Here is a 27,631-nt window from a genome sequence, read left to right on the forward strand (position 1 = left end):
AAAGTGAAGCCTTAGTCACATGCTTGGTTATGGGGGGTTGTTGACCCACACAGGTGCTGTGGGTTTTTGGGTTGTCCGGGCCCATGAAGGGTCATAGAAAGGAGTGGCTGCATCTGAAGAGGAGCTCAGGTGTGTCTTGCAGTTACCTTGACACCTCAAGATGTCCCGATAATGGAAGATACCATTCTCGTGCGTGTGCTAAGAGTATAGTGAGAAGATAAGGATAATGTATAGATATTGTAAGTTACATGTACTTTTGACGCACAAGTGCTGCTATTTTACGGTGTCCTTACGGCACACTGCTTTTACTGGTGGATAAGAGCAGTCCGCAGGTGAAAAATAGGCAAACTTGAATGGGTTACACAGAGATTAGAGAGAAATGTTCATGTCAAGTTTTTCCCCGGAGAAGATACGTCAGACCCGATCCGTCTCAAAACAGCAAGTCCCTCTCTCTTTTTTAAATGAGCAGACTAGAAAATGGTACAGACCCACATAACATGTAATAACACTTTCCTCTTTGCTTAGATTCTGTTTGTCGACATCTTTGATAAAAATTGCTGTCCCTCATTATAAAACGCATCAAAATGCAAACAGAAATGTAAAAGTGTTTAGTTTCGGGTTTATCGTTTCATCCTGAAAATGGGAATGTGGGTTCTGTTCCGCCCACCCTCTACTGCATACAGCACATCAGCTCCGATCTTCTCCCTTTTGTGAAAGTCTTTTATTTGAGTATTGCTATGTATTCAGGCCTGCTTGACCTTTGTGAAATTCAAGTTCACATCCAATGTGGAAATTCTGACAAACAGCAACTCTTTCTGTTTGCTCTTTGACAAAAATAGGAGTTGAGCTGAGACAGTAATTTCCATAACATATCTACTGTTCAAAAATCACAAAAGGTAAAAGCAGTTCATGTTGTTTTTTCTTTAGAGAATAGCTTGAATGTTGTAATGGTATCTAATTCTCAGCTCTGAGCCCATCTGAGCCTTCCTCTGAGCTGTCTGGAGGATAAATGCTGGGATGTCTCCCTCTGTACCCAGAACAATTTCATCACCATCATTGGTTTTGGTAGCAATCATGTTCGATGGTGCCTGATATTATGTCAAATAGTACATCTGCATGTAACGAGCTGCTTTAAAAATGTATCTGTCATGATGTGAGCATTCTTTTAAATGTCACTCTGTTCCTTTGATCTGCTTCTCGATGTCGGCCGGCCGTTTTTCTAATCTGTCTGTTGGTGCTTTAAAACCAGACGGGGCTCTGTCTGTCCCTGAAACAGTCCAGCAGACTCGGTTGACTCTGTGTTTTTTTGAAACATGGTGCTCTCAGGAGAACTAATCATCAAACAGGACAAAACCATCTTAAAAAGTAAAAAAAAGAAACATGCAGATCTGCCTATGTGGGGGCCAAAGCCAGATCAGGTCAAAGGCAGGAAAATAAAAGTACTCTGTCCCCGCCAGTCCTCTTTGGTCTGTGGGAAGTCTGTCTGTGCTCACAATGACGTGAACCACACCAGAGACCAGGACCAAACCTGGATGAGACCTAAATCAGACCAGAAGCAAACCTTTGTCAGAGATGGATTAGACCCAAATCTGGATTTGAGCTGAAATAGACCAAAATGATCCTGGATCAGAGATTGATTAGACCAAAGCCAAACCTGAATCTGACCTAGATCAGATCAGAACCAGACCTTAATTCAAGATGGATTAGACCAGGGGCAAACCTGATAAGATTGAAACCATACCTTGATGAGAGCTGGATTAAGCCAGAGGAAACCTGGATCAGATTAGAACCAAACCTGGAAGAGAGATGGATAAGATCAGAACCAAACCTTAATCCAACATGGACCGGACCAGGACCAAATCTTAATCAGACCAACATTACATCAGAGCAAACCTGGATGGAATTTGGATTAGACCAGAAGCAAACTCTGATCAGATGTTGATTAGACCTGGATCATATCAGAACCAAACCTGGATGATAGCCGAATTAAACCAGAATCAGACCTAGATCCAAATTGGATCAGACCAGGACGAAAACTGGATGAGAACTGGATTGTACCGGGACTGAATCTTTCAGAACGGATGCTTCCAGGTTTGAGTCAGAGCCTGAAGTTTCTTTTTCACATTGTTGTCACATCATTACAGAGTTGCTGTGTGGTGTCTGGCTGGTTGCCGCTGTGCTCCTCCTCCTCCATCAGTGCTGCTGCTGCAGCTCTGTAACAGCTGTACTGAAGCGTGGAGTCACTTCTCACTGCATCAGCCTCTTCAGTTTATTTTTGCCATGTCTCCTCTCCATACTCGCAGCCTTTTGGCTCTTCCCCATTGCAGCTCACAAGGACACACACGCCTCACAGTGTGAGCTTTTCAAACAATGCTTGTTTCCATGGTGACCACCTTTTCCCCCTTCTTGTATTACATTTGTGGCAGCAGAGCACATAATGCAACAGTCCATTATACCATCTCAGCAGTGCCGGAACAATGTAAATATTTTCAGGCAACTTTTTGCCAGTTAACATTTTTTCCCCGTCTTTAAATAAATCCATCCTCTGAAAATAACTGACAGCATGGAGGTGCATCTGCTTCTGTTCTCCTAGAATCGGCTGCTTACTTTGCTTTTTACCTCATGTTTCCTAACTAGTGCAAGATGTTGTTCAACTCTTTTTACATAATTACACCAAAAAAAGAGCAGCAGAAAAAGCACTGAGATCTTTATCTCCAGTCCCCACTTTGGCAGTCAGTTCACAATTTCTTATTAATATTCTGGAAAAGTTCTCCATCTCCAGTCAATCTTATGGATCTATCTCACTCTTAGCGGACTTCATCCGCCTCAGTCTTACATTTAAAAGCTGTGCCATCATTGCCATCACTTACAGTTGCATTGATTTAAATCTAGCTAAGGTCCGACATGAACAAAAACGCATCGCCTTTCAGATTTAATGACAGCACGTACATTAGAGTGTCAACACAGGCATGTTTTGATGCCAGTTGGTGAGCAGTAATTGGATTTAGGAATTCGTTTTGATGCGCCGCAGCAGACCGAAGGCTGCGATAATGGATGGAGAGCGCTGCCTCTGCAGAAGCTGCACACAAAGGGTTACAGAAAGTCAGCCGCAGTCTAAAAATAGACTGTTGCTCTCGCCTGCCTCATTGCAGAGCGCCATAGATCTCCACCCTTAAGCTCTGGCACGTGAGCTAAAAATAACTCATCTTGAAAACATGCATGCACCCCCCTCGGTTGGTGCTTCGCTCTCAGCTTCTCCCTAGTGACACAACTCATCCACTCTCTGTTGAAGAGAGATGCTTTGCAGCTTTTGCAAAATGTTCACTGCAAGTATCTTTCTGTTCTGTGGTTAAATACACAAATTAACAGAGAACTCATTGCTCCTTCAGTGTCACAGACAAACAGGAGAAATCAGGAAAAGATCCCCAAAAATGTTTTCCACAGACAGACTGAACATCACGGATCTGCAAGCTCGTGTAAAACTGCAGCAACACACGGCAAATATTGGAAGCATTTATCAAGCAGTCGCCCTTGCCATCCTCCAGTGTGTTTTCCTTTCCTGTTGGCAGTGTTTGTTTAAATGCGATCCCAGTCTGCACACCTCTGAGGTGCTGAAGCAGAGGGATGGATGATTTGGTGGCGCCGGCAGCTGCAATGATTCACGCATCTGCAGTGATCCAATGAAAGCGGCCCCCTATGCTTTAATGTGATTATCGTGTTCTTTGGTCTGAGGCAACACAGCATTTAATTAGGAAGGGGTCATTTTGCTGTGACCACACCACCCTAAGCTGGTGTTAGTGCTGCCATTAGAAAAGGCTTCACCGTCACAGCTGATTGCAGGATGTTGGTAATTAGCTGCAGGATGTCAGAAGCGGCATCCACTGCTGAGGCGGTGTTTGGGTTTCTGTGATGCTGCTGCCTCACCTGTTGCTCTGAACATGCTGCTCTGCATGTTCTGCACAGAAGAAGACTCCAAGTGTTTCTTTAAGATGACCAGTGATGGCATTTTAAATGACATTTATGTAAAGGCCATATAATGTAACTACGATAAAAATATTATCAAGACAGTAGGACTTCTTGAATCCATCAGCTGAGTCGCCTTCAGAAGTTAAGACTCTTCTTTATGGGTCATATTTTTATGCAGCTACAGTATCAGTCAAACTGTAACTTGTGTTTTGTCATTATCTAACAAAACAATCTTAAATAAAGTAGAAAAATTGCTGATATGTGAAGTCTGCCTCATTGCCTCCACAAGCTTGAGAGGAGGGACTTCAGGCTGGAGCTCATCAGTAGATCTGAGGTTTTGTTTAGTTTATTCACAGGACAGAGTGACGACTGAAAGTTCCCTTCTATAAATGAGAACAAAGTGGATCTCCATGTTTGGTGAAAATTACATGCAGCTTCTTAGCACAGATGGTCATTATCATGCACGGCACAGGAAGAGTCGTGATCTGGGTTTGTTCTACATCTAGACATCTTTCTGTGTCTGAGTCAATATACCTGAAACTTGTCTGTCAGTTTAGTTCAAACTGAGTCAAATACTCTTTTTTTTTTTTTTTTTTTTCTTAAAGCTCTTCTGTATGTCTGAAAGAAAAAGAATGAAGGTTTTGGGATGGTCACAATCAGCTGCTGGATTCCTGACAAGCTGTGGAGAAGTGAATGACTGAGTATCTGAGCAGCCGTGTAGAAAAGGAGTCTAAATCGGTCTCAAAGTAAGAGTGAGAGTTTTTGTCATTCAGGAAACAATTTGAGTCATTTCTGTGGAAGTGGTCCTTCAGATGCTGCATCCTGATGCTGCTGCTGTGTTGTTTTTGTGTAATACCTCTGTGGTCACGAGCAAACTTCCCTGCATTAAAGAGCAGAATATTCTCAGACAAACGAGCGCCTTCGGTGAGGTATTGAATAATTTATTGCAGACTTAACAGAAAACGCAGGGAGAGAGGCCAAACAAATAGAAACGTAGCGTGTTTGCTGTTATTTTTCGACAAACATTTAATTCCGTTTTTAGTCCCGTTAAAGAGAGAATTTGGAAGAGACCCTGTGCCTCCCGCTGATTACCTTTGTGAAGGGGGCTCAGCAGACGCATCCAGCAGCAGTTTGCAGCGATGTTTTGTGGTATTTTTAGATGTAATGTGTCTTTTTGAAGACGCTTGAATGAAACGCAGCGCCCATTTGAAGGCAGGACTTCAGTGGGTGACATAAGCCTCGTGCCACTAATCTTCAAAGGCCAACTGATTTAAGTGTGGCACAGCAGGAGCAGGAGCTTTGCTCTTTGTCTGCTGTAGTTTTTGAAGTCTTAATTGTTATTTAATTTGTGTTGTAGCTTTGTTGCAGAGGCTGGGAAACGATAATTGCCTTTTCGTCCTCCACGTCACTTTGATGTTCATGCGTCTGGACTTCTTCAGAGATTTTCTTCTGGAACGTAATTTGATTTCTGACTCCCAGAGCTGTTAATGGGGCAGATGAGAGAGCTGATCACTGATAAAGTTATGGCTGTACAGCCACTTTGAAATATGCCCTTTCATATTTATCCCTCCCTCCACATTTATTGTGTTCAGAATCCCCCCCCCACCCCCCACCCCAACCCCAGAACTGGTTGGAGAGAAGATGCAGCTTCTAAAATGTAAACTTTATCAACTGAGCCTCCAATTTGTTCATTAATGTGGAAATGTGACCCGATCACATACAAAAATATGTAGCAACAATCTGACCTTTGAGCTTTGAATTAAGGATTCAGAGATCCTGTCTGTAGAACAACACGCTCTCAGAGAAAATATAACCCGTCAGGCTGGCGCCGCGCTCTGAGAGGAGCGCCAAACGCATCAGATAAACAGCATTCAGCAAAAATAACTTTGCTGGAACACGTCTCCTGAGTTGGTGCTCAATAAAGCAGTCTTAGTATCATCTTTAATGCAACACCATGATAATTTACTTTTTTTTAAGGGAATTTCTTTTAGTAAAATCTTTTTATTTTTATCTCTTGTTGTTCCTAACTTAATAATCATTGAAAATCTTTTTTTTGTCCAAACCTTCAGGTATCGTCATTGTTCACTAAACCTAATAGAACCAAACTGTCGTGCCTCTGACCTCCTTATTTAGAATAGAATAGAATAAAACTTTGAGCTCACAAAAGGGAAATTACCTTGTTAGTATAGCTGGATTAAAAAGAGTGGACAGATAATGGTAACAACACTAGACAATAATTCATGTCCAGAATTTATGAGGCCATGAAGGAAAGATCTGTGAATAAAGTCCTTCCTGCAGTGAGGTGTTAAAGTTGGACTAAATGAGCCCCTCAGTGTTGCCCATGTTGGATTCCAGTTTCCTTAACCCTTGTGCTATCCCCTGTGCTATCTGTTCTCCCTACCATGACAAAGGTGGATAAAGGTGGAAAGATTTCATGTGATCCATGGACACCAGTGAAGATCACAAATCATTGAAGAAAAAAGGTTCAGAGCACTGTCTAGTGGGTCTAGATGAACCCACTCCCAATGTCAAAGTGTCTAGGATAGCACAAGGGTTACCATCCTCCACTCACCCTCCACAGTCATAGACTCCAGGGGGCATCCCAGAATGGAGCTGGATCTGTCGATCCTCTTCCTGTTCCTATCCGTGTAGCCACGCCCCCACTCTTTAGAAGAGGGCAGATGCAACAACACATCAGAAAAGTCTATTAAAAAGTCCCGCATACTCTGGCAGATCTCAGTCTCTTTAGCCTCTCCTTTGAGCTTTGGTCCCTTCTCCTGCGGCATCTTGTTGCTGCCAAGTGACAACAGCTGATTGTGTAAAAACGAGAAGCAGGCACGTCACCTCACTAAGAAAAGGTCCATATCCGTCAAAAGCAGCCAACAACAGAATAACAAAAACACTAAAACAAGTAAGCTAGCACGGAGCTATAGTAGGTGGCCATAACACACATTTAGATGTAACATATATGTGTGTAATCCCATGTTTGCCTTTATATTTTCAAACATGTATTCTCCTTTTCTTTTTTCAGGATGGCCATTCAGGTGGACAGATTTGACTTTGAGAGCCTTCCGCAGGCGGGGCAGCAGACGCCTCACCTCAGCAGCCCCAAGCAGCTGGAAGAGGAGCGGCAGCTCGCGCACGGCTGCCAGATCAGCAGCAAGCTGGGCATCTGCTGGAGCATCATATCCTTTGCTTCTTGTTGTAACACAGTACAGAGACGCAGTGCAGGTTGATAAGTCTCAGAGAAATAATGAGATCATCCCAGGCACCTGTTGAGTAATGTGTGCCTGACCTCCGTCAGAGCAGTGGAGCAGCACATCAGCACATCTGGATGGTTTGTGAGGAGGCCTTGTGGTCAGCAGGGAACTTGTTTTCCTGAACTGGCAGATGGAAAACCAGCTGGCAGAGTCACAGTGAAGGGAAGCCCTGCTGTGTGTCTGTGGGTGTAACGTTTCAGATGCTCACTTGTGTCACTTCAGTGCTGCATTTCCCTCCCGGACTCTTTCTGGATTTTCCACCATAATTCTGGATTCTTGTCCATCTTATTGCAGCAGTCGTTAGTCATGTGAAGCTGGCGTCCAGCATATGATAAGATGTGCTGCTGGTTTACACGTTTGAGGCTCCTCCCACTTTGAGCTGGCTTCTCATTTGCCAAAAATGATGGTTTAGTCTCCGGCTTCGGTTCATCATTCACCAAACTGTTGATCAGCTTAAATAAATCCCCCAGAACCAGATTCAGTCCTAACAGTTGGAGCAACTGAGCTCAGTCTGACTGGAAATGTCCCACTAAAATAAGATCATGGCATTAAATGTTATGGAAACTCAGAACACCCACCCATCTTCTAAACCAGGGGGGTCCAAACTTTTTGCAAAGAGGGTAAAATTTGGTCTGAAAATGTTTGAGGGTCAACTATTCGGCCTAACATTCTTTGAACCATTTAAATAATGTTAAATGCAAACAAACAATTGAATAAACATCTAAATAAGTTTTTACCAAGATTGCTGTCAATGTATCATTTTTCCTCCCCGTTTATTCTCAGTTAGCTTGCTGTAGTTAGCATGTGTTGTCTGCAGTCCCTCTTGATACTAAAGTCCTTGAAAACAGCCAGAATCTCTTGAGATATTAGGCAGACACAGTTGTTCCATGTTTCACTGAAAAATGCTGCCAATTTGCTTTTTTTCTGGAAGAGATGGCCTCACTGTCAGCTTTTCTTTTTATTAACACTAGATATTTTAGAAATGAGCTAGAAGTGTCAGAATGGTCCTATGACGGTGTTGCCACAGGTTTACAACGGCTTAAAATTTGATCTAGACAATTGCAATCACACAATTTTTAAGGAAATGTTTGGACTGCATTTTATTCATTTTATGACAGGAGCTTTCAGACCAGAGGAAATTTGAACGCATTTGGCCCACGGGCCGGACTTTGGACATGCCTGTTCTACCCGCTCTTTGTAACCAGTTGGACTTGCTGTTGGAGCCACTGGATTCTACCAGGAACTCCTGTCCATTGCAGACCATAAGCTCAGACCAAACTCAGTGAAGTAATTTTAAGATCAAAGATGAAAGGAATGTGGAAATGAATTACTTACTCTGGAAGCTGGGTGACTAAGACAAACATCCTGATTGGTAGACAAGATCAGAGTGTGAACAAACTGCAGTAAAGCAGAATTGGACTGAGTGACCCCCTCCCCCCATAGTGTTCCAAACAGGAAGTACTCGCCGGCTCCAAGAAGCCAGAATCCCATAGACTTTTATAGAGAAATAAACAGCTGTTACTCAGTCATTCTATTGGTCAGAAGAACCATTTTTGTTCGTTTTTTAACATGTTTTTTGTTTTTACATCTTTTTGATTGTCCCAATTTTTTTCCCCAATTTCTTTTTGCAAGATATTCAAAGTAAAAACTGACCAATCAGATGCCTTAATAAAAGTAGGTGGTCTCATGTGGAACATCCGAAATGTCCTAATGACAGATATTGTGTAGTCTGCTTTTATTGGAAGGGGTGTGGAACTCTAACAATTTCACTCCTGATTGGTGTGAGTGGTTGCCATAGAAACCTTGACTCAGACAGACTTTGACCAATCACTGTTTACCAACATCGTATGGTTTCAATATTGCAGCGTCCATTTGGTGAAAAAATGGCGACTGAACTGACTTCATTTGGTTAAAGCTGGAAGTAAAGCATTTTCTATGGGTGATGTCACACTCGCTCAGTCCAGGTGTCTGATACAGTCAATAACAGAAACTCAGAAACTAAAAGATTTATCTTTTGTTGTATTCAACCCCATGAATCTGCACAATTGAGCCAAAAAATGGTAGTGAATGAATTATTGCAGCAGTCAGAGAAACAATTCTAAACTGCAGGGTTCCTACGGTCATGAAAAACCTTGAAAGGTTTTGGAAATTTAGAATACAGCTTCTAGGTCTTTGAAAAGTTTGTGAAAACTGACATCTTCAATAAAGTTTTGTAAAACACGTGAAATTTTAATCTTTTGGATGCAAAAATACATTAAAAAGGAGAGTTTAAGCTTAAGGAGATTCAAGATTGAGTGCATTACGCTTCCATATGTTACTGCAGTTTCCTCCACATCAACACAAACAACAGATGATATGGCGGCTGCAATTTTAACAGCAAGGCACACAAACTCAGATGTATCAATATGTGTCTTGGTTTGACTTAGCGGCACCAACTAAAATATGTTTGTTTTTAGTTTTGTAAATTCAGTGAAAGTTTATGGAAAAGTTATGGAAAACCATTGCTAAAAAAAAGTGTGCGTTCCCTAAAACTGACTGAATAAAAAGCGAGATTCTACAGGAAATGTACATTTAAAACAGACAGAGCTATATAACTGAACAACTGTTTCATTCCTTTTTTTCCACCTCATTTTTGAGTTTCATGCATGGAGACCAGCAGCCTTCATGCGTCCACAGAAGACCTTCCCACCCAAACATGTAGGCTTCTTCAAAATCTGGTTTGTCCACCCATACAGAAGATGTGGAGATGCAGATTTTTGACCCAAATTCTTGTTACGTTTACTGGCATATGTCAACACTTGAAAGATGAAACTCTGTAGAATAAATGCACCATATCTTCTTTCATGCAATGAAGAACATGCTGATAGCCAAAATCTGTCTTTAAAAAACGGAAGTGTCGGGAGTAACCTCTAGCTGTTCCGCCTGAAAGGACTGGAGGAGGTCCTCTGTTTTTTAATATTAAACAATTGTAAAATCTTCATTCTGAATGTGTTGGGTAAACATGGGATGTCTAAAACCTTGGAATTGGCTCCTGTCATCAAATTCAAGCCTCATCCCATGTTTGCTTGTAGAGGAAAAGACGTAAACGTGCTGACTCAGCTGTCAGAAGACATCATTGTATGTAGTTTGTGCTTTGGGGGAGTGGGGGCTTTTTCTCAGTGGAAAACAAACAAAAGGCAGAGGAGATTTGATTACGGCGCATCATGCTGGAAACCGTTTGCCTGGCCTTGAGCAAAGTACGTCTCCTTGGTTCTTCATGAAACTGCAGCGACGCGACTGCTGCTGTGCTGATCGTGTCCTGGAGTCGTTCCTTCAGAGGGGACGGTTTTAATGTGCTTTACCATCCAGTCAAAGAGAAAAGAAGTCCCTGTGACGAGGTCACAGCCAGCTTCAATACATTACATTCAGAGGTCGACCATGTGCGCTCAGTGCATGGGGAAGCCCCTTCAGGTTCCTGCAGAAGCAGCAGTCCTGGACTCTGATGCTCCGCAGTGCCGGCCACCTCCGAGTCAGCGAAGGCTTCAACTCCTGAGTTCTGCCATGTTGGGGTGTTGAACTAAGACAGCTGCTGTACATCAGTCACTGGTCTCTTCCCGCTTTCCGTGTTCATCTGAGATCATCTACAGCAGAAAGCATGAAGACTTTTCACCCTGATATCATGGGAGTGCAGCACTCACAAACATGCCGGAATAAACGCAGGACCTGCAGCAGCTTGAGGCTGGTGAATGTGCCGCTGGCCCCTACCTGATCCGTTTGGTTTGCTTCTTCTGTGCTAAAATAATCATCGGGGAGGCTCAGTTGAGGTTTGGATTGTTTCTTCCTGCTGCTGGAAGTTTCTAGACCGACACACAGAAAACTGTCCATTTTCCAGCAGACCGCTGGAAATCTATTAAATGTGCAGAACCATAGCTGAGGGTCTTAAAACATTGTTTGATATAAGTGTTGGAGGAACCTCTGGCAAGGCTGTGCTCAAATAAATGGATGTTATTGAAAACCCCTGTCGATGTGACGGCGGGATGCTGGGTGGCATGACATCATCCTGCCAGTGCCGTGGAGCAGCACTCCCACTGAGCCTTAAATTAGAAGCTGGACCTGCTCATAGGTTGAGTGATCAAAGCAGAAGCACCAAGATGCAGGTGCTGGCTGTGACTTGTGATGAGTCAGCGTGAGTCATTGTTTGTGAGCAGTCACAATAAAGTGGTTTCCAGCTCTGTCAGGTTTTCTGAGCATGCTCGCTCCTTCTGTCAGTCCCTCCATAAACTGGAGCCGCGTTCAGGTTTTTTTCCCCCTGCGTCACTTTTAGAAATTGCTGCGCATCGTGTGGATAATCGCTTCCCGACTTCAATGTTTGTTTTGATGCAGCATCAGTGCGGAGATGGTCGTCCCTGTGATCGGTTTAATGTCTTCGTGGTGAAAACAGGAGCAACCTTTGATGTGGAAATGAGAAATATCGCAAACGTTGCTCTGCTGAAAACAGAATCTGACTCTTTTCAATAAACTCACAGAAACTCGCCCTTTACATGATGTTTGCAGTATGAACAGTAGTTTTTTTTCCTCTAAATGGTTTATTTCAAGCAATCAAATAAGAATAATACACAAAAACAATACAATCATCAGTTATACATTCATACAATGACGTATCAAACTGAGGATAATTAGACATATTAATAAATATTGCTTGAAAGGGAGTGGAAGGAAGCGAACTGTTCTGTTCTACCGTAACCATTGTTGGTTACGGTAGAATAGCACATCTTATCTTTACAGTAGAACATGTTTTAACTATACAGTTGGTGTTTCTGGTTAGGTAAAGTGACTCAGCAAAAATCTTTTCTCAGAATTTGAGAAATCAGATGATACACTAGTTTACAAAAGATGTCATGAACTGGACAAAAGGAGGTGATGAGAGGGGAAAATGTTTAAGTCTGTCCCAGAAAAGCATTTCTGCATAAAAAACCTCCATATTTTTAGTGTTTTATTCTCACTGGTTCAGATTTATACTGTTAATCTCAAAGTAGGGTTTGTAGCTCCTGGGTTGTTCCAATTCCAGCTTTATTGCCTGTTTTTTCCCTCAGGTTTTTGAAATTCAAACTAGTTCTCCGTGTTGCTTCCCTTAACCAATCCCACCCGTCTCTGAAGCGGCATGGAGAGGCCAGCGTGGAGGGGGTCCTCAACCAGCTGGTCCTGGAGCACCTGCAGCTCGCTCCTCTCCAGTGGGGTGAGTCTCAGCACCAGGTTCAGAAGCGTTTGCTGCCGAGGCTGTGAAGCCGTGGCAGATCCCGCTCCAGGCGGGGCCACTCCACCTGTCAATCGCTTCCCCAAAGCCGGTCTCAAGCCATGTTTTTGATTTGCATTTGTAATGGCTCCATGCTCTTTTGGAGGCCTCTGACAGCAGCTTGGGAAATGTCAGAATCATAGGAGACAAACAGGGATTGTACTATCTTAGAGCAAGTGCTCCATCTGTGGTCATTCTTTAAAATCACTTTTGCATTATTGCAGTCTTTTTTTACTGTCATTTTTGTGATTCCTGGCCTCTCCTTGTCAGCCTGGAGGTGTTCTGACTGACCTCTTGCAAAAAGAACCGATTACCTGAAATGATTCAGCTCATGAGTGGAGATGAAAGAGATGAAAGAAGCTACTCAGACAGAAATTGGAGGAATGGAGTAGACACCCCACCAGATTAGATTTTCTTCTGACTGTCTGGCTTCTGACACACATTTTTCATGTTCAACTCCGAGATGAGGTGGGAGATGTTTGAGAGGCGTGCGTCTTTCTGATGACATTTCATTTTTCCATGGGTCAGCTGATTACCAGCCTGTTAAGGCAGCATCTTGTTGCTTTATATTCTTAGACGATCACAGGCTCAGCTGTAGTTTGGACATGTTCTGAACCAGTTTAGGATCACATTTCTGGTTCTAAAACCATAATTGGACAGTGTCTTCTCCATCCTAACCAGTCCTCATTTTCCTTCTATATTTGTGGTGTCAGTGTTGTTTCTGCATTTTATTTGTATTGATCCAGCAGCTTCATTGTTTACTCGAGGCGCCACAGGCTTCCAAAGATCAACACAAATAATTAATACTTCATGCAGGAAGGAGCGAATGTTGGACTACAAAGCACGGTGGGCAGAAAAAGACCTCTACTTTCAGACCCCAGCTCTCCTATTAAAACAAATGAAGAATCTGAAACCTGAGGATATCTGATCAAAGGTCACGCTTTACCTTTATCAAACAAACGGAAGCCTCTTCATCAGAGATGAAGATAAGCAAACCCTAGTTATGCAGAAAAGGTCAGAGCAGGAAGTCTCATTGACTTTTCTTTAATCTCTTCCAGCATTATTAAGTCCATGTTTATATGGGTTGTTCTAGTAATCAGAAGCATTAGATTTCAACGGCATTTCATGTCAAAACTGTTTTTCTGATTAGTTACAAATGACCCGTTTCCATGTGTAACATTTGCTTTCTTACAAGCTAGCGCTAACCATCAACAGCAGCTTTACTCAAACACAATGTTTAAGTTTCACATCATGATGTTGATGATCAGTTGTTATGAAAAGACTAATTACTAGGTGATCACGTGACTAAATATAGGGTCTAATCACGCGGTTTTAGACTTGATAGAAATTGTGTGTCACGTCCCAATCAGGGATCGGTTATTTGTTCATTACTATGTTGCAACCTTATTCTGGCAAAAGCCCTTAGTACTCTCTCACCTGTATGTCATAAATGGATCTTAACTTGCGATGTAACGATTCATTTTAACTACGATTCGATTCATGTCATAGGTTGTGGTTGAAGATTTGATTCATAGTCGATATTGGTTCTTTTTTTTTGAACGATCTGATTGGATCCTATTCACTGACCTAAAATGGATCCAGATCATCTTTATCCAAAATATTCTCCAGTGAGACTCAGACAGAAATTTCTGCTACTGAACAGTGAAGTTTTCCAGATTCTTGGATTTCTTCCTGATCATCAAGTTGAAATGAAATCTGTGTCCAAACAAACAAGTAAACTAGAATGAATGTCAAATCCATTCACATGTTAGTTTCCTAAAGTTCACCACTGTTGTTTTTCTACATCCAAAGAATCCAAAGGGAACATTCTTAGAACATTCTAGACACTGGATGGTCACATGACTTCATTCAAAGTGCTTCCAATCATTGGACTGGAATGATGGACTGATCAGTTTTTGATGACATCACACATGTGTTATCTATATCTAGAATACAACACCAGTTTAAGCTAGAGGCTCACAAAAACACGTCTGGTGTGTGGAGATACTTTACAGCCCGTGAGAATAACACTGTTATAGCAAACTGCACCATGTGCGGGTTTGATATTTCGAAACTGGGTAAAAACAAGCCTGCGTTTAAACACAACAGACCTCACTATGCATTTTTAAAAACAACCAAACAGAGTCGACTAAAATAGCACAGTCCAGAATGACTCCGCCCACAGCGCACGAAACATTGATGAGAACAGAAAGAGGCTCCAATCAGACAAGGTAGAGATGTTGGCTTTTATCTAGAAAAACATACATTTTATTCTTTAGGTCAGAAAAGGATGGTAAGAAGTAAGACTACGGCTACATTACTGGCTTACTTTATGCCACTATTGCACTTTCATTTGCTCATTTATTTACATGCATGCTGGGTATTTTGAGTTGAGCTGCTGTATTGATTTAATTCAAATTAATGCTTAAGTGTGCACTATTTTACTGGTTTACAGTAATGTATCTCAAAGAGAAGTTCACTGTTTAAGTGTTAAATGATAAGGTGAATGAAACGAAAATGGGGGAAACCTTGATCTGTTTGTTTCGCATTAGTTCATTTTGTTATGAAAGTATTGGATCAGGACTCAGTAGCAGCAAGCAAATGACTGAATCGGACCGGGGCTAAAAAAAATCCCTGATCGAGTCATCTCTAGTGATTGGGAAAAGGATGGGGTTTGACCAACCAAAAGCCAAACAAAGAAAGCTGAGTTTTGCTTTTGTTGGACCTGGGTGTTTGAGACGGCAGTTATCGTCACGTCTCTGACTCTGCAGCAGGACAAATATGGTCCTCAGAAACCCATGGAAGCTTAGTCCTGCAGGTTTGGAGAACACTGAAAGAGCTGAAGTCAGGTTGATGGTGTTCTATTCCCATAATGCGTCCTCAATATTGAACAATAGGATGTCAGTTCTCTAAGTGGCCCTTCAAAGCTGAAAGTCTCTAAAGAATTTCACCAAAGTTTAATTTCCATGCTGTCTCCAGCTAAATCCTCAGTGAAGATGACTCGATCCACTTGCTGCAGCAGCTTCTGCATGCCGGCCACGTTCCAGGTGTAATTGGATTATGGAGTTTTTTGTTGACCAGGAAAAATCTTGTAAATTTGATTGATAAGCAAAATCTGGCCCAAAATCTGGCCCAAATTTGACTCAAATTCCTCCGTATGAAACAATAAAAATGCAATAATGCACGATTATTACGCTGCTTATATACAATTCATTAGGTATTTGTTCATCAATGACATAATTTGAACTTGATCTGTGCCGTATACGCAACATGAAAGTAAGACATTGGAGGTACATATGTGAAAAGTATGTGAGACACGGTTGTGGAAAGTCATAGATATGCATCTCACAAAAGTCACGCACAATTATTTAAGATTTACATAAAAAATAGCGTATAAACTTTATTAATTACGCACAAACTGCATAATTCTCAATCAACAAAAAAAATGAACAGCTACAAAACAAATTCATGCAAAGACCCGGCGGCCGAAACCCTTGATGGACATTTACGCCGAACGCGTGAAACATTTATGTATTATCACGCATGTATCACGAAAGACCAAACTTTATGTGGCAAATGCGCAAGATGTACGTATCGGCCTTAAGACCCAATTGAAGGAGTTTTTCTGTATTTTTTTGATCTTCCAGAAGAATAACCAAAGTGTGAAGCAGCAGCTTTTTCTTCCAAACATTTAAATGAGTGAAAACTTGACGGAAAAAAGCTCATGAACTGTTAAAAAACACACTGATGCTCTTGTAAAAGTCCGCTGCTGGATGAAGTGCCCGCTGATCCATCAGGACGGCGCTCCCTGTGGGTGGAGCTTTGCCAGAGCAGGTTAGGGGGGCACAAAGGCCCTGAAGTAGCGTTGATTTATTCATTTCGCTGGAATGGTCTGGTAGGTCAAACCAAAGTCTTATTACTACCAGCAGAATGAGTTTACAAAAAAAAGCGAGTGTCTCAGCCTCAGAAAAAGTCAAGCTTTAGAATAAAAGTTTACATCTATAAAATAAAAAACATTCAGGAATGAACACCTTTTTTTAATTTGAACACAGAATGTTTGTAAAAAGGAAATAAAGATTTGTCAGTCAGCTGACAGCCTCTCACACGGTTCCTGACTCCACCAATCTGACAGAAGCTTTTATTATGAAAAGCTATAAAGTCCAGCACCCTCTGCCCCCACAGAAACCCGGAAACCCCCACCAGACAAGAGAATCCTGTGTGCAATTCACCCCGTATACGGATGAGGTTGTGTGTAGCTCTATTCAGCATCGACATAGGAGGCATTCCTAACTTCTCTGAGGTCAAAGAAAACAGAGCAGTGACGAATAATAATGGGAGAACGACTCTCACCTGATGGCATCATCCCAACCGGAGGCGGATGGTGGAAGAAGCTTGATGGTATGGGCCCTGCAACCGTGTTAGCATTTTAAATGGGGGAAGTATTGAACCATCTTATGGCGTCATATAGAAAACTGTCTGTGGAAAAATAAGCAAAAAGAACTGGTTTGATTTATTTATTCAGACAAGAAAACATTTATGTACAACAAGGATAATCAAACACTGAAAACAAGAGGATGTGATGGTGTGTGACAAAAACCTGTCTGGGTGGATTTACATGGTCACACCCCAGAAAAATGTAACATAACGTAACTAAACTGAGGATAATCTAAAATACAAAAGTAAAAAATTCAAACTTCAAAATCAGATAGAACAAAACTGACTTTTCTCTTTTTTGTCCTAACCAATATATAATCATTTGTCATACTTTCCAAATACATCTATCTATCTTCAGAACTTGCTGTATCCTATTTGGGGTCACGGGGTTGGGTTGCTGGAACCAACCCGGTTACTGTTTGGTGAAGACGGGATACACCCTGAACAGGCTGCTAGTCTGTTGCAGGGTCACACAGACTCACACAACTGCACCTAGGGGTAATTTAGAAATACCAGTTGCCTGTGGTTGAGAAAATAGGTAGGACTGGACAGAAGACTTTATGTAGGTGAGAATGTTTTATTGTTCATGTGTCCAACTTTTTTTCTGGTTTGAAGCACTTTAAACTTTAACAGGAAACGTAAAAAAAAAAAAGGTGGTTCATCTTAAAGAAAGAAAAGAAAGAGCTTCAAAGATAAAAAGTCACAGTCATGTTTTGCTTCTAGGTTTCATCACCAAAGTAAATATAATATTTATCAAGAGAAAAAACAAAAATACTTTTGCTACGGTTTCAATACATAACGAGCTGGAATACCCCCCCCCCCCCCCCCTTCCCCCATGGCTCATCTTGACACCAGGACGTCATTTCATCAGAGCGCAGATTCAGTCATGAATGGAAAGACAAATGATTAGCCTGAAAAGAGAACGATGGAGGGCTGGGGGGGGCAGAGCGATCATTTAACAAGGCAGATCTTCTGAACTGACTCACAGAAATACCCCCCCCCCCCCCCCCTCTGTCGTACCCTCATAGATGGCTACCATCACAGTTGGAGAGTTTTCCCCCAACTCACATGACGGCCCCGTTCTGGAGGAACTGGCTGTTTAGCTCCGGTCCCGCACTCAGTTGTTCCGCCTTCAGCGGGCGGATGAATGCGGCTGATTCGGGCTTTTCAGCTGGAAAAAGCAGAGAAGGATAAATGCAGGGAGCCGTCCTGCACCTGTAGCTGGTGATGCATCACAGGTGCCAGCCCGTCACCGGCTTCTTCCTCTGCAGTTATCCTGAGCAGCAGGGATGAGGCCCGTGGGACAAGATGGCAGGCCTTCTTAATACTGGGGGGTATCATTCACATCTGACGCCAGAGCCCCAGAAGGCTGGAAGCTTTCTTCAGTTAATGTTTAACCCATTTTAATTTGGAGGCATGCTTAGTTTTGACGCAAAGATTTAACAGACTTCAATGTTAGCTGAATGTTTCGGGGAGACAGAATTATTTATTGTCCTGCTGTACATTTATGCTTTTTTGATAACAGAAAAAGACAAGTTTTTTTGTGGTTTCATTTCCCTTAAGTGTTTAAACATGTTTAAACATTTAAACATCTGAAAAACGGTTTGGTTCGGCTATTATTAGGAAGCCATCTACCATTTCTGATGCTTTAGTGAGATTTTTGTCCAAAAGGATGTGCTATAAAAAATTCTTCTGTGATACTATTGAGTCAGATGTACACACATTAAAATTAACTGAACACATTTTTATTGTTAAAAAATGAGTTACGTGATCCAGATAACTAGCAGAACTAAGGTTGGAGCCGGCAGTTTTTTTTCTTTTAAGACAAGAAGCTTCAGAAAAGCTCCCAAAGTGTTTCTCTAGATGCCGTGTCCTCAACCTGTCAGACGTTTTAGGACTTTTTTTTAAGCTGAAATAATATCTTTAAATCGTATGCTGCAGACATGCATTGCTGTTTACGGAACGTTGTTTTAGGAGGCGGGGCTTCGTGCTGCTATTACCTTGTTATTATAAACCACTGTAATAACAGTAGATATAAAAGCACCATTGAAAGATGGCGGTTTTTAACTTTTTCATTGTTTTACCCTGGTGGAAGGGGTGGGGTAGAAAACAGACCAGGGGCATCCTGTGAGGAGAGGTCTCCATGGCTGATTACCTTCAATTTAACTCAACTTATCTTATAGTTGGTGTCATCCTGAATTTCCCCGGAGGACATCCTGCAAATCTCAGACACAGAGATGTTGTATGCCTCCCCTTACCTCCTTTCCATTGGAGCACAGATAGGTTCAGATTTTCAGAAAGTGTGTGGCCATTTAGTTGACTGATGGGCACTGTGAGGTTCCTGGGCAGGCAGCAGCTGATTTATCTGCTTGTTTTTTAGCTCAGTCGGTCAGCCGTCTTTAAGGTCCCCTGCTGAAACCAGAGCGAGACAGGAGGAGGACTGGCATCTCTGTGGAAGGCTCACTCCATCTCCAGGAGCAGGCTGTGATTTACAAAGACAGTGCTGAGTCAGAAAGACAGATCAGCGTTCTCATGAGTGTGCGCCTTAAAAATCTAGTTTTTTATGAACCATGTTCCATGTAAAGTCATTGTGTTTGTTCCAAATTGGGGAGACCAGGATAAAAGAGGTTCTCCTCTGGCTGGAGCCCCCAGTCCCATCCACTCCCCCCAACAGCTTTACTGTGTAAATGAGACGCCTTTCTCCTTCATTCTGTGCTGGGAGAGTCTGCACATTTAGCCGGCCTGAGGCCTCTGTCTGGAGTGCATTTATCATGGCCGAAGAACAATCCCGGCTGTCGATGCTCCAGCAGGACTCAGCTGGGAAAATGAACCACACTCCCTCAGCCTGCCACAGGTGGCGCTCCGTATCCAGAATCATTTCTTTCAGCTCTTCAGCCGGAAGGTCGCATACATTTAACTAAGACAAACGTGGGCCAACTCAAGGTTTACAGACCAGCGTCAAAACATGAATGGGACTTTAATTTGAGGTTTTCTGGAAGTCTGTCATCAATCAACTAAATGTGGAGTTTGGCTTTTTTGGTTATCTTATTTGGCATTTGTTTTATTTTCTGAGCTTCTCTCTTTCACTTTCTAAACCCGCTTTATTCTGTTATTGGGTCACAGGGTTGCTGGAGCCTATCTCAGCTACTGTTGGAGTAAGGGTGGGGTCAAACCTCAATAGGTTGCCAAACCATCACAGGGCAACACAAGCCGCGGTTACATGTGCAAAATATCTGGATCGGATCAATAGTCGGATTAGAATCCAACCGTACACATTAGAACGAACGTTCACATGGTCACACTTTCGGTCGGAATAAATCATTTGGGCATGCGCAGTAGTGTTTGAAATACCAAAAGAGGAAATGAGTCCCGTTGTAAACTGAGTTGTCATATACATTTCTGCAGCAGCTCGGTAATATATGAAATGATCTTCCAAACGTGCTTTTATTAATGTAATGAATATTATGAAGGACCTGTTCGTTCATCATTTTATGTTTAATCCATGTGGTCAGTGCTTTTATGTGTGGAAGAACAGAGCTGGAAGAAGCCTAACACGCGCTAACAACATTAGCCTTGTTGGATGAACATAAAATCCATGCGGGAAATCCTGCAATCTGCATCTTGGCTGCAAGTAAATATGTGGGAATAACATCATGAGCCTTTATTTTGTCAGGACATGACTGGAAACACAAATCCACGTGATTGTTTGTACAGTTTCTAAGGACTGAACGACATTTCTGCTGTAAAAGCCCCAAAGCTGCTGTGAGCTGGAAGTCGGACACACGGTTCTCCTGCGTCCGGCAGCCGCTAACCCAGAGCGGTGGGACGGATTGCAGTCCAAAGTCTCCCCAACATAACAAAACAACAAAACGCACACGTAACAAAGCATCCTCCCTCACCTCAAACACAAAGTTATAAACCCGGCTGCTCTGCTCAGAGATACAGTTCGCTCGGTCCACCGGCACCCGAGCCCGGACCGTGCAGAGTCCAGACGTCACGGGGCACGAAGTGCTCCTCCCCGGCCCCCCCCTCGTAAGGGGTGTAAGAGAGGGGAGAGTCGAAGAGCCAGCGGGGCGAGGGCAGGGCAAGGGCAGGGCGGCGCTTCGCACCTGGCGTCCGTGGAGCAGCCGGTCGGTCCGCTTTGAGCTCCAAAGCTTTCTCTGGAGCAAAACACCGTCTATGCATGACGTTAAACCAGAGCAGTAGTGACACACAATCGGATTGAACCGTTTACATGAACAACAATCGGATCAACAATCGGCATAACCCACCTATCTCCATCGGAAAGAAATTTTGATCCGAACAAGTCTGATCGGGGGGGAGTCTTCTGAACGGCGTGTTTACATGACGCATTTTTCTTTCTTCATTTTTCCATAGATTAAATAGGAGAATGTTTGGACGCAATTTCCTAGGAATAGGAAATCTACTTGGCCAAACGAGCTAATCCTGCTAATTTATATTAGAGTTGTGCTTATCCGTAGTATATATTTTTTTTACCTTTAATTAACTGTTTGACTACTTTAGAACAAACCAATAGGTTGGTTTTTGAAAGTGGTAAGCCAATCGACTGATAAAAAGTGGAACATGCCGTAGCTCTTCTTGCTCTCATTCATGTTCAGAGCTTCTCTGCTTCAGTCTTCTCTGTTGTGTCTGAGCTTTTTTTCGTGGAGCTCCTTTGGCTCCACAGGAGTCTTTACTTACACAAAGTAAACATAACATAAAAAAGCCTCTAAAAAACAAAGAACACAATTTGCCATTTGTGTGGCACAGCTGTCCTGGCTGAGGATTGGAAGAAGGCTTAAGCCTGTTCTTGGAGAGCACGCCATTCATTCTGATGGATCTAGAGCTTATCTCACTGTGTCGTCCAACACCACCAACCCCCACCAACCCCCACCACCACCAGGGCTGCATTCTGCCACACGCCCGCCATCAGATGTCTTTCCAAAGCTTGAACAGCCTCCATGTATTGTCTTCAACACTTTGCTTCTCTCGTGGAAGCTGATGATGAGTCCCTCAGGGGCATGATGGGATTTCTGTTTTGTCGCCTCATTTGGCAGTTAATCATGTGAAACACTGGATTCAGACGATCCTGCAACACCTGACTCTCTGTCTTGAAGGCACTCGACTACGGCATTTCTAAAACGACTGAGTTGTTTTTTTCTTCTTTTGACAATCAAAAAAAGCTTCAGCTGTGGTGTTCACATGAAACATCCATCTCCAACCCGCTGGACTCGCATGTCTCTTTTATGACAGGTGCATTAATACTTAGATTTGCTCAGAGTCTCTCGTATCCCATCGCTGCTCTTCTTCCTGATGAGTTGTGTGTTGTTTCCAAGCATATGCCAGCAGGCAGGTGATCCATCATGTCTGACTTTCCTGCGTCAGATGTTGGACAGCTGGGGGTTTACTAGAAAAGGCCCTGACAGGTAAAGGTCACTACGTGGCTAACTGACACTTTTGTTTGTCAGTGGACCGATCCTGCTGGGTCTTCTGGAAGGTTTCCAGAAAGCTTTCTACCCATTGCTGCAGCAGACAGCTTGTGAAAACCATGAGCTTGCACTGTTACCCGGTCACTCCCCTGTGAGCTGTAGTACAAACTGTAGGCCCCACAGTTTGCAGTTTGAGGAGTCTGTGCCCAAGACTTGCTGCAAAAATACCTGGCTCTGTGACAGCTTGTTAGAGCGAGACTATGAGGGCCACTGAGCATCACTGCAGCATCTCCCTTTACCTGCAGTGTATTTTTTAGAGTGTATTCTGGGAAATATGGGATAAGAAAACTCTGCAATACTGTGACACTATCTTTGCCTGACTGTCTATTCTTGTTTTCTTTCCTATGTTGGATTTGATAGTTAAAGCAAAAGCTGGTTTTAAAGTGATTTGTGGACATCAAGATTAACCAATAATGATGGTCATGGATGTCTCCCGTCTACAGACTCCTGTCAGTAGCTTTTGGCCTCATTGTCATTTAGAAGCAGCTTTCATAGCTGTCAGCACATGTGTGCTTGAGTTATTAGGAAAAGAGATTCGGGTTCAAGTGGGATGCAGTCACACAGAGAACACGTTTGTTTGAGTTTCCCTGACACTTTAAACACTTAATCAAGACTGTATGACTAGATTAAGACTGCAACATGCTAAATGCACACATGATACACAACTAACACAGCAAAGTCACAACACACTCACTAAACACAACAAACACACACCAAGTATACAACAAAGACACACAAAACACACACTACACTTACTAAGAAGACTAAACACACAATAAACCCAAAAGATAAAAACATGCTATAGACACACTCAACACACACTAAATTGATACTAAGCACAAACGCTAAACACATACCAAACACACACTAAGGGCTTATGCTAAAAACATCCTAAAGACACACTAAGCACACTTTAAACAAACAATAAGAAGATGCTAAACACACCAACAAACATGGTACACACAACAAATACTTGGCAAACACACATAAGACATTAAATCTGGAAGAGTCACTGAGAGGAGTTTCATTACAAATGAAGACTGGAAGAACCTGACAGATCCTGATAACATTGGAAACCAACCTTTGCACAGGTTGTGTAACACTCTACTATACCTACATCATTTGCCATGCAGCATAGAACATCCTTCTACATATGTGTACTTTCCTAACTGTTATTTCTGTTCTTCACTTTTCATTATCTCAGGCAAACCATAGCAAAAAAAACCATAAAGTTCTATGTTTACGATTTTAAGCCGACTCTGATTGTGATGAAGGAAGTTGTCTTCATCACCAACTCTTCTTGTTTTCACTCGACTGCTCCTGTAAACTGCTTTGGACAAACTTTGACCAGAGCTGCTAGTTTGTGGATCAGTGAAAGTTTGAAGCTTCACTCATGCTTCCATTAAAGCTGAAAGGCTTTGTAGACACAACTATGTTTGTGCAGGAAGGTAAATCTGCTTTTAGGTGTTGCATTCAACTATTCTCATACATGAGACATATGTCAAACCACAATACAGTCAACAGTCTGAACAGTAAGTAGTTTTTTAATTAATTATGTCACTTATAAAATGCTGCTGTTTGCCTCTGTGGTACGGCCTTCAGTGCAGTCTGATCACCTGGATGAAATTTGTGGTAACAACTGAGGCATCAGCAGCCAGGATCTCTCTGATCTGTTTTCAATGTTGCCTTGTTACCAGAAAAACAGCTATAAATCAATTTGTCAGATGCAGACAAAGAAAGACTAATGATGGCTGTCTCATTTTATGACACTCAACATTATAGGAGATTCTGTTCTGCTGAATCTTGCTGCTGTATTCTGAGTGAGTTACAGGAAAAGCTGTTGAGTCTGTCTTTTGCAGTAATATTGTTCGTGGCTTTTGGGGTTTGGCTGCTCAGGGTAAATCAGACATGGTAACTCACACCAGCTCCCGTATTTACTCTGCAGTGTCAGAAATGTCACTCTTTGTCCTCTGGAAGTTAACTTGAAAACAGGGATTAAGCTTTCCTTTAAGGTAGAACAGAGGACTAATCTGCATCGTTCAGAAAAACTATTTTATTTCCTCGAAATGTATATTTTCACACATTTATCAGATCAACTGTAATTTCTCCTGTGAACCGCCACCTTAACGTGGTGGGGGAGTTTGAGAGCTCGGGTGATCCCAGGAGCTAAGCTGTCTGGGGCTTAAGCCCCTGGTAGGGTCTCCCATGGCAGACAGGTCCTGGGTGACGAGCCAGACAAAGAGCGGTTCAGAAACCCCTGATGAAAAGAAACAACGAGGACCCGATTACGTCGCCCGGATTGGCGTCACCGGGGCCCCACTCTGGAGCCAGGCCCAGGGTCGGGGCTCGCAGGCGAGCGCCTGGTGGCCGGGGCTCTTCCCACGGGCCCCGGTCGGGCACAGCCCGAAGGAGCGACGTGGGACCACTCTCCCATGGGCCCACCACCCGTAGGAGACCTCAAAAGGGGCCGGTGCAATGTGGTTTGGGTGGCAGTCGAGGGCGGGTGCCTCGGCGGCCCAAACCCCGATCATGGAACCTGGCTTTTGGGACATGGAATGTCACCTCTCTGGGAGGGAAGGAGCCTGAGCTGGTGCGAGAGGTTGAGAGATACCGTCTAGATATAGTCGGGCTCACCTCCACACATAGCCTGGGCTCTGAAACTCAGTCCTTAGAGAGGGGTTGGACTCTCTACCACTCTGGAGTTGCCCAAGGTGAGAGGCGGCGGGCTGGCGTAGGCTTACTCGTGAGCCCCCAGCTCAGCCGCCAAGTGTTGGAGTTCACCCCGGTGGACGAGAGGGTCATGTCCCTCCGCCTCTGGGTGGGGGACAGGTCTCTAACTGTGGTTTCGGCTTACGGGCCGAACAGCAGTTCGGAGTACCAGGCCTTCTTGGTGTCTCTCGAAGGGGTACTGGAAAGTGCCCCAACGGGGGACTCCATTGTCTTCCTGGGGGACTTCAATGCCCACGTGGGCAATGACAGTGGCACCTGGAGGGGTGTGATTGGTAGGAACGCCCCCCCTGATCTGAACCCGAGTGGTGTTTTGATATTGGACTTCTGTGCTCGTCATAGTTTGTCCATAACGAACACCATGTTCGAGCACAAGGGTGTCCATCAGTACACCTGGCATCAGGACGCCCTAGGCAGGAGGTCAATGATCGACTTTGTAGTTGTTTCAGGTGACCTTCGGCCCTGTGTCTTGGACACTCGGGTGAAGAGAGGGGCGGAGCTGTCCACCGATCACTACCTGGTGGTGAGTTGGATTCGCTGGCGGGGAAGGAGGCCGGAAAGACTTGGAAGACCCAAACGTACTGTGAGGGTCTGCTGGGAACGTCTGGCTGAGCCCTCCGTCAGGGAAGTCTTTAACTCCCACATCCAGGAGAACTTCAAACAGGTACCGGGGGAGGTTGGGGACATTGAGTCCGAGTGGACCATGTTTTCCACCTCCATTGTCTCTGCTGCTGCTCGGAGCTGTGGTCGCAAAGTCTCTGGTGCCTGTCGCGGCGGTAACCCCAGAACCCGGTGGTGGACACCGGAAGTAAGGGATGCCGTCAAGCTGAAGAAGGAGTCCTACCAGGCCTGGCTGGCCTGCGGGACTCCAGAGGCAGCTGACAGGTACCGGCAGTCTAAGCGAGCTGCGGCCCGGACTGTTGCGGAGGCGAAAACTCGGTCCTGGGAGGAGTTCGGTGAGGCCATGGAGAAGGACTATCGGTTGGCCTCGAAGAAATTCTGGCAAACCATCCGACGACTCAGGAGGGGAAAGCAGTTCTCCACAGGCACCGTTTTCAGTGCAGGTGGGGAGCTGTTGACTTCGACTGGGGACATTGTCGGGAGGTGGAAGGAGTACTTCGAGGATCTCCTCAATCCCACTGACACGCCTTCTTTTGAAGAAGTGGAGAATGAGGATTTTGGGGTGGGGCTGTCCATTACCCGGGCTGAAGTCACTGAGGTAGTCAACGAGCTCCTCGGTGGCAAGGCCCCGGGGGTGGATGAAGTCCGCCCTGAGCACCTCAAGTCTCTGGATGCTGTGGGAGTGTCTTGGCTGACACGTCTCTGCAGCATCGCGTGGCGGTCGGGAACCGTACCACTGGACTGGCAGACAGGGGTGGTGGTTCCCCTCTTTAAGAAGGGGGACCGGAGGGTGTGTTCCAACCATAGGGGAATTACACTCCTCAGCCTCCCTGGGAAAGTTTATGCCAGGGTACTGGAGAGGAGAGTCCGTCCGATAGTCGAACCTCGAATTCAGGAACAACAGTGCGGTTTCCGTCCTGGTCGTGGAACAGTGGACCAGCTCTACACCCTATCTAGGGTGCTGGAGGGTTTGTGGGAGTTCGCTCATCCAGTCCATATGTGTTTTGTGGATTTGGAGAAGGCGTTCGACCGCGTCCCCCGTGGCATCCTGTGGGGGGTGCTCTGGGAGTATGGGGTCCGGGGAGCCTTACTGAGGGCTGTCCGGTCTCTGTATGACCGGAGTAGGAGCTTGGTCCGCATAGCCGGCAGTAAGTCAGACCTGTTCTCGGTCCACGTTGGACTCCGGCAGGGCTGCCCTCTATCACCGGTTCTGTTTATAGTTTTTATGGACAGAATTTCTAGGCGCAGCCAGGGGCCGGAAGGGATCTGGTTTGGGGACCACAGGATTTCCTCTCTGCTTTTTGCAGATGATGTTGTCCTGTTGGCTTCATCGAACCGGGACCTCCAGCGTGCATTGGGGCGGTTTGCGGCCGAGTGTGAAGCGGCTGGGATGAGGGTCAGCACCGCTAAATCTGAGGCCATGGTCCTTGACCGGAGAAAGGTAGTTTGCCATCTCCCGGTCGGTGGAGTGTCCTTGCCCCAGGTGGAGGAGTTTAAATACCTTGGGGTCTTGTTCACGAGTGAGGGAAGATCGGAGCGTGAGATTGACAGGCGGATCGGAGCAGCGTCCGTAGTTATGCGGTCGCTCTATCGGTCCGTCGTGGTGAAGAGAGAGCTGAGCCGAAAAGCAAAGCTCTCAATTTACCGGTCGATCTACGTTCCAGTACTCACCTATGGTCATGAGCTATGGGTCATGACCGAAAGAACGAGGTCCCGAATACAAGCGGCTGAAATGAGCTTCCTCCGCAGGGTGGCTGGGCGCTCCCTTAGAGATAGGGTGAGAAGCTCGGTCACCCGCAGAGAGCTCGGAGTAGAACCGCTTCTCCTCCACATCGAAAGGAGCCAGTTGAGGTGGCTCGGGC

General features: G+C 44.2%; 1 protein-coding gene across 2 annotated transcripts in view; it reads left to right on the top strand.

Moving 5' to 3' along the window:
- The window catches only part of trappc9 (trafficking protein particle complex 9), a 169,238-nt gene that overhangs the window by 106,769 nt on the left and 34,838 nt on the right, over nucleotides 1-27,631 (top strand). For both annotated transcript variants that reach the window (XM_023960197.1, XM_023960198.1), the window contains 2 exons: nucleotides 6,998-7,151; nucleotides 12,351-12,441. In XM_023960197.1, coding sequence (XP_023815965.1) covers nucleotides 6,998-7,151; nucleotides 12,351-12,441 — 245 coding nt within the window. The remainder of the gene's footprint in view (nucleotides 1-6,997; nucleotides 7,152-12,350; nucleotides 12,442-27,631) is intronic.

Source organism: Oryzias latipes, chromosome 11 (assembly GCF_002234675.1).
Source record: "Oryzias latipes chromosome 11, ASM223467v1".
In the NCBI taxonomy this organism is placed as follows: domain Eukaryota; kingdom Metazoa; phylum Chordata; class Actinopteri; order Beloniformes; family Adrianichthyidae; genus Oryzias; species Oryzias latipes.